The 7,100-nt window shown below is 42.0% G+C and overlaps 2 protein-coding genes across 3 annotated transcripts; one reads left to right on the top strand and one right to left on the bottom strand.

Annotated features, from left to right (window-relative positions):
* The first annotated feature begins 624 nt into the window (after nucleotides 1–624).
* urad (ureidoimidazoline (2-oxo-4-hydroxy-4-carboxy-5-) decarboxylase) lies at nucleotides 625–4,545 on the top strand. Of its 2 annotated transcripts, XM_008396283.2 has the most exons (3): nucleotides 625–705; nucleotides 2,126–3,909; nucleotides 4,006–4,545. In XM_008396283.2, exons 2-3 carry the CDS (start codon nucleotides 3,651–3,653, stop codon nucleotides 4,353–4,355), a joined length of 609 nt encoding a protein of 202 aa, XP_008394505.1. In that variant the 5' UTR covers nucleotides 625–705; nucleotides 2,126–3,650; the 3' UTR covers nucleotides 4,356–4,545. The 2 variants fall into 2 exon arrangements, with proteins under 2 accessions (XP_008394505.1, XP_008394506.1); XM_008396284.2 differs by lacking the exon at nucleotides 625–705 and having other exon boundaries at nucleotides 3,825–3,909; nucleotides 3,996–4,545.
* An 80-nt stretch (nucleotides 4,546–4,625) lies between these two features.
* On the bottom strand, nucleotides 4,626–6,685 carry pdx1 (pancreatic and duodenal homeobox 1). Its single transcript, XM_008396285.1, has 2 exons — nucleotides 6,276–6,685; nucleotides 4,626–5,217 (listed from the first exon to the last, which is right to left on the bottom strand). The coding sequence occupies exons 1-2, from the start codon at nucleotides 6,652–6,654 to the stop codon at nucleotides 4,829–4,831; spliced, it is 768 nt and encodes a 255-aa protein (XP_008394507.1). The 5' UTR covers nucleotides 6,655–6,685; the 3' UTR covers nucleotides 4,626–4,828.
* Between the last annotated feature and the right edge of the window lie 415 nt (nucleotides 6,686–7,100).

The following is a 7,100-nucleotide window of genomic DNA, read 5'->3' as shown; positions in this document are numbered from 1 at the left end:
CTGATCCTGACTGACCTTTCCTCACAAAATCCACTGGTTTTTTAATGAACTTCTCTAACATCGGTTTTTCATCAGCTCTCTCTCATTAGAAAACAGTGGGAAAACGTTAGCTGCTACGTATCAGCGGTTATTTCGGGCCAATTTAGCTACTTAGGAAATATTTCTCGTTTGTTTAGAAGCGAATTTCTGGCTGCAAAGTCAAGTAATTCTTATCTTTCATCCCTACCTGTGAAAGGTAATGCCAATGAATCCAGTTTGTTTCGTAAAACGGTTGAAACAAGTTCACACAGCACAGTACTTAGCTCCGATCGCCCTGCTGCCACATATAGAAGATGGCGGACGCTGTTACGTACGACTCAGCGCTCCATTAGGCGTCTAGGTATAATGTCTATGATTACGTCCAAGTCGCATTGCGCTTTTTTTTCCGTTAAAATATGACGTTCAGGGACTTATGGTGGCGCCGTAAAATCCAAGCAATAACGTGACTTACGTGTCTGTTGTCAGCCTTTGCCTCCTCCTTTACTCGCACGCGGAGCTCCAAGAAATGTGCAGTGGTTTCCTCTGAGCGGGAGAAGATATCCGTCTAATCGTCAGTAATATAATAGCGCTGCATTATATTACAGCACTATTATGTAGCGCTGTAGCAGCTGGCTTTCACAGACGGTGGGGACTTCGTCCAACTTTTAGCGTCACTTCGAAAGAAAGGTAAGCTCCGTGGACGTGATGCTAGCAAAGCTAGCTGTACAAAGACACATGTTGCATCTACAATAATGAAGATGCAGCATCTTGCATCTTCCTTATTGTAGATAAGGAAGATGTTGCATCAGCGCAACAATAATTCATGCGCTGAATTATTGTGTGGAGGTGTTGACTGAGGTGTCGCATATATGGGACAACGCTGTGACCAAAGTCTGCATTATAGTGATATGACATTCAGGAACGATCCGATTCTTCTGGACGGATCTTTACTAAAGTTGACAGGATTGAAGCTTCACTGAGAGCCGTTCTTTGTTCTTGTAATGCTCTGCGTACTGCTATTATTTTATTTCATAAAAAATATATAATTGGCGAATAAATAAAACAAGAACACAAAGCATGCTCATTGCTCTTTGTTTTCGTCACCTGTCATGGTGGCAGACGTTGCAGCAGGAGGGATCAGATGAAAACAGTCACGGTGCTCCTTCTGCTTGGTTACTTCTTGCTTATTGCGCATTGGACAGTGTTCATAGTTGAGCGTTGCTTACCGTTAATTGCTATATTTAATGGTGCAGACAGTTGTGGTTTCTGACATTGGCAATATGGGCAACCGCCCAGGGCGTTGTTTTTTTTAGGGATGGCAGGAGTCCTCTGCGGATTGTATAACAAAGATGAAAGCAAAACAGAATGAAGAAGAGTTTGAATTGATACTGGTTAAATTTATTTAAGCTCTTAAGTATTTAATATCTAGGTGTTTTTATGGGAATGTGGATCTTTCAGATCAATTTGAGAAGCAATTTTGATAGGTAAACTTAATTTTATTGTGTCATGTAGAGCAGGGTGCCGAGATTTGGTCTCGGGTTCGGTGGTCTAACTCTGCTACATGGCTCCTTGGTTCCATGTCCTCCCTTGCCCACTCTTTCAGTTGGATTTCTTTCAAAAAAAAAAAGTGAAGTTCATGCTATGTTAGGACAGGAGACAAGATGTTTCCATTCCTGAAATTATGATGCATAGAATCAAATATCTAAGTTTAAACTATGTTACAGAGAGTAAACACAATAAAAACATGCTTTATCTGTGGCATTGTTCATTAAAATGGCACATTTCTGATGTATTAAAATTAAATGATTGGTACACTTAATGATATTAGCGATTAGGTAATGCATTCAGCAAGTACTTTTACTTTTAATACGTATTTTTAAAAGCCAGTACTTTTTTTTTACTTAAGTAAAATGTTAATGTGGTACTATTACTTGAGTACATTTTTGTCTGTGTATTTGTACTTTTTCTTCAGTAAACTTTTTGAGTACTTTCTCCACCACTGCTTATTACCATGTTCAATTCACCATTGTTCTGCACATGCTTGCATGGGCCCAGTGGTTATATTCATGATGCATTCATGTTTGAAAATGTATCTGATCTCTTTCAGAACATCACCTGTCTGTTATCCACCTGGATGACCACTGGTGAAGGGGGTCATCGGCCATCAAGTTTTACATTTCAGTGGTTTTACATTTCGCTTTGCCAGATCTAAAGCGACTGAATCTAGTGTAAGAGCGCTTATAAAGCTAGGGTTCCTCTAAACTAGCGTTTGGCCAGTCTGTTTTATTTGTCTTTATTTGCTTGGGGATGTGGAACTGTAAGGAGTGTAGTCTCTCTCTGTCTAGTGGACATGAGCTGCTAAAACATTTTAGACTTCAACACCAGCAACGTTACCCCATGCCCACACATAGACTGTCCATGTACTTTTAAGACATGGAATGCTTTGTATATTAATTTCAGTAGAGTCCATCCTAAACAAAGCACTCAGGAGCTACAAGAATTATTAACATACAGTCGTCATTTGTGCACATGTATTGATCTAACTACAGAGACGAACTATTTCTCACACATTAACAGACATTTGAAAAGTAATGAAACAGTCGGTTGTATGGTTTGGGGGCTGTAAAATACAGCACCTTTTCTAAATGGAAAATATTAACACTGGACTCACACTTAACGCAGACAGTTCCATGGTGGACCTTAGTTGTTGGAAGTATTTTACCATGAGTCAGCCAAACAATTTTAACGTTAATTTTTTTTATTTAATGAGATGTGAAATCTCCCTCCCCCCACCCCCCAATATATCCCACCCTAACTCCCATAGGACGTTGATCAAGGTGCACAAATGGCCATAGCCGAGACTCTTTGGAATCATCGTTATTCGACCGGAGGGTGCAGAGCCTAGTGATGCCAATGAGGATGTTGGGATTGTCCTGGAGGGGGTGGAAGTAATGAACAACTTGGGCAATGTGCTGTGTTGAAATCCACATAGATTTCCACATGATTAAATAGCTTTCTTTCAGCATAAAGCATATTTGTTGAGCGAACTTAATTTTCATGAGTTGGATGAACTTAAGTAGTGTGAAGGTACCACTGTAATGTAAGTTGGTTTCAACTAAATTTTCTTTCATCTTAATCAAGTAAAGTCAATTATTTGGTCCTAAACATTGCAAATTAGTTGGGCTGGCTTTATTAAATTACATTGGGTCCAACTAAAGTAAATGAGTTGAATCAACCTTAAAAAATAAGTTGAGCAAAAACATTTGCTTTAAATTGGAGTAACAGAATTACACAGTGCTGAAATAAAGCAAAGTAATCAGGTGGAACATTTTCCATGATTTTTTTTATGTTCATCCAAAGAGTTATTTTTTGAGTAAATAGCGCTGTAGAATTTTAGTTTGCCAAAATAAATAAATAAAAATATAACCWTTTTATTTCTACACCCCAATGATGTGCTGTTTTGTACTAAAATATTGGAATCCCAATAAAATACATTAAGGCTTGTAATTTGAWCTTGAGTAGACATTGAAGTTTACAGGTGAATAGTTGTGCAAGGCCCTATCGTAGACGAYGTCCTGTTCTTTGCTTTACAGCCGCTAGGTGTCGCCAGACATCAGATGTTTGCCAGTTGAATGTCCAGCAGTGCGTTAACCTGTTTTCAAAAGTGTTGTCCGAAGGTCATTAAACACTACCCGTACAACCAAAAAACTGTTCCCATGGACATATCGGCAGTAAATGCTCTTCCTTATGAAGATTTTGTAAATATTTTCGGTAATGTAGTGGAGAAATGTCCTCTTATAACAGCCGCTGTGTGGACCCGTCGTCCCTTTACGAGCTTAMATGCTTTAGAAGCTGCGATTAATGAATTCATCGATGCTCTCCCAGAGTCAGGTGAGGTTAAAGGATTTTTGCTGTTTCATGCATCTTGYACTTTTATTTATCATATCCATATTGGGAGCAGTAWAATGAATSACCAGTTGTGTCCAGGTAAGGAGGGGATCCTCAGGTGTCACCCGGACCTCGCGGGCAAGCATCTCCACAGCGGTGCATTGACCCGGGAGTCCCAGGAAGAGCAGACCCGAGCCGGGATGGACGCGCTGAGCTCGGCGGAGGCCTCGCAGATGGCGCGGCTGAACGAGGAGTACAAGGGGCGTTTCGGCTTCCCGTTTGTCATCTGCGCGCGGATGAATGACAAGGTGGCCATCTTGCGCGAGCTCTCTGAGCGCTGCCAGAACGAGCGCGCGACGGAAAGGGCGCGCGGCATTGGGGAGGTGAAGAAGATCTGCCGCCTGCGTCTCCAAGGTCTCGTGCTCTCTGACGCAACAAACAAGTTATAAAGCCTAGAGCTCTGTTCCAGTGTAACCACATTTAACAGGGAGCTGCAATACTTGTATATGTTTTTATTTCAAAGTTAGCATATACACTTTTAAACAGTGTAATTAATAAACCATGTGATTTAAACTTTTATACACAGGTGGATGCTGATATATGGAACGTACACAATAGTAAAACCTGTTGCCTACTTGTTTTCTGTCCGAAATGTAACTTTGAATTGACTTGTGCATTGATTGATTGATTGATTGATTGATTGATTGATTGATTGATTGATTGATTTCTGCTCCCTGGATGAATGGCGCCCTGGGCGGTGAGCCACATTTCCCATGTAAAAAAAAACAACAAAAAAAACACTGGAATGTATCAGGGGATCTTGACAGGTCCTTTAACTTGCTGTAAGAACAGCTTAATCTTTGTGCAACAAAAACTATATATTTCCTATATAATCCAATTAAAGAGCGAGTGCTCTCCACGTCTATGCTGGTTCTCTGGACCCCGACGCGGACAACGTGTGGCCATGCAGTGGGGAAAGAGGGGGCGTGCTGGTGTGAGGTCCATTCGAGGAAGACACCCCTGCCCCCGCAGTCTCTCCCTGATCCCCAGAGGTGATGGAAGAGTCCTGGTCCGGCTCAGACCCCCGGGCCCTCCTCCGGTCCTCCTCCTTCTTCCACTTCATGCGCCGGTTCTGGAACCAGATTTTGATGTGGCGCTCGGTGAGGCTCAGGGTCAGCGCCAGCTCCACGCGCCGCGGCCTCGAGATGTAGCGGTTGAAGAGGAACTCCTTCTCGAGCTCCAGCAGCTGGGCGCGCGTGTACGCGGTCCGCGTGCGCTTGTTTTCCTCTGCTTCGGTCATCACGTAAGATCCTGGAAAACAAAATCACATTCCGAGTCTTTTATATGATGTAATTCTGTTATTCATTCTTTAAGACACTTTAATAAAAAATTTTTTATTGGGATTGTGGCAAAACTTAGAGCAGAGCCAAATAACTGATGATACCTTCAGAAATAAGTTGGTCGTGCAACAGAAACAATAAATGTATTATTTATGTCCAGGCCAAATAACATCTGATTTATTCAAAACTAGTTCAATTGAAAATGGGAACTATTGTAACATCTTGATAATTTAAGCTTTAATGTTATTTTAGTTCAGTTTATTACTAACCTAAATCAAAGTGATTATTTAATCGTTTAGCAGTTTGTTTTTTCCTCTCTTTTTCTCCTCCTGTCTCTATGTAAAAGGCACTTTTTCTGCTCGTTTTGACTAATAACCAATGAGTCAAAATATATTTTATACACAACCAAATATACTTACCAAAGCAATCAAACGTGCATTTATTTAATCATCTTAAGTATGGATAGTTTGTAAGTTAAATTAAATTAAAAAAAAAAAAACAGTTTCTGCTAATATTGTTAAATTTTTCTAATATATGTATGTTTTATATATATATATATATATATATTTGGAAAGTCATACACATAACTTTACAAATAATTTCAAATCCATGATGGGTGAAAAAAGCGTTTGTGCATTTTTACTTCAATTATTCTGGTCTTTTATTAGGGTGAGAAATCATATCATGTTTTGGCAGCATTTACGTATCAGCCTAAAGATTATACACCACATTAATAATCTAGCCTATATATTTTTTAATGGATATAATTTCCTTATTAAGTTATAAATCTTGCTACAGGTTTAAGTTTCAGAATCTACGCGCTGCAGTATCAAGTTGTGGCGCTAAAGCTAGCGCTGACCTTTTATTCCAAATGCAGTAAAGTCAAGCCCTTTTCTAAGAGATGTCAATAAAGGCCTCAGAAGATCAAATAGAGCTCAGATTTCTTAATTGATTCCGCATTGTGGGTCCTTAAAAAAAAATCATGCACATTTATTTTCCTTCCTCGATTTATGTGCGGGTTTTCTGTACCTGTCCATTGGCCCTTCCAGGTGTGCGAGTGGGATTTGGTGGTCTTCATCCAGGGAAAAGGGAGGTGATATCTGTTCTGCTCTCCTGCCTCTATATAACCCGGAGGCTGGAGTGTTGGCTGCTGCTGGAGGCCCTGCGGGTGGTGGAGCGGTGGCACGCCCGGATCCTCCCGCATGCCGGGCATGGTGAAAGCGGCAGGAGCGATGTCGGGAAGGCTGGCCTGCTCCAGGGTCCCCAGGGACGGCGGCGTGTACACGGAGTGCACCTGCCTGCTCATGTAGAGGCAGGGCGGCGGACTGTAGTCATCTCCCAGGGATCTCTGGTAGGCGCAGGAGTCTTTAAAAACCTGAGAGGGATAGAAGGGCTCTTCCCGATTCATGGCTGGAGAGGACCCGAGGCCGAGTGCCTGCGATCCTGCCTCGGCGTGGACCTTCAGCTCTTACGCACCTGTGGCGCAACTGCAAGGCCCCCGCGGGCTCCGCACAGGTGTGTCCCTCTTGACACCATGTGACCCTGCGGCGCACCAAGCCATTGGTTTCACTGTTTGCACAAAACGGGAGAGCTACACAGCGGCCGGTTTCCAGGAGATTCTGAACAGAGCGCGTAAATCAGTGCCGCTCTGCAAATACAACAACGTTCACCTGCGTCCGCCTGTTTATTTCCCCCCCAGACAAGAGGGCGAGTGAAAATGTAGCATCGGCAATTGTCAGAACAGAAAACCACATTTTTAGGCCTGCATGCGTGCAGTTTAGAAGTGACCGAAATCTTGGGTGCATTGAAGCTCTCTTCCCAGCAAATGAATTTCTTCACTTAAACTGAAAGTCT

This window comes from Poecilia reticulata, linkage group LG20, assembly GCF_000633615.1.
Source record: "Poecilia reticulata strain Guanapo linkage group LG20, Guppy_female_1.0+MT, whole genome shotgun sequence".
NCBI lineage: Eukaryota > Metazoa > Chordata > Actinopteri > Cyprinodontiformes > Poeciliidae > Poecilia > Poecilia reticulata.
Note: the sequence above shows the minus strand (reverse complement) of the source record. Positions and strands in the feature narration are given on the sequence as shown.

Bases quoted from the DNA above. Each gene is read 5' to 3' on its own strand.
- pdx1 (XM_008396285.1), bottom strand. From the start codon at position 6,654: ATGAATCGGGAAGAGCCCTTCTATCCCTCTCAGGTTTTTAAAGACTCC. The intron at 5,218-6,275 runs GTACAGAAAACC...TTTGTTTTCCAG, and splicing joins CTGGAAGGGCCAATGGACAG to GATCTTACGTGATGACCGAA.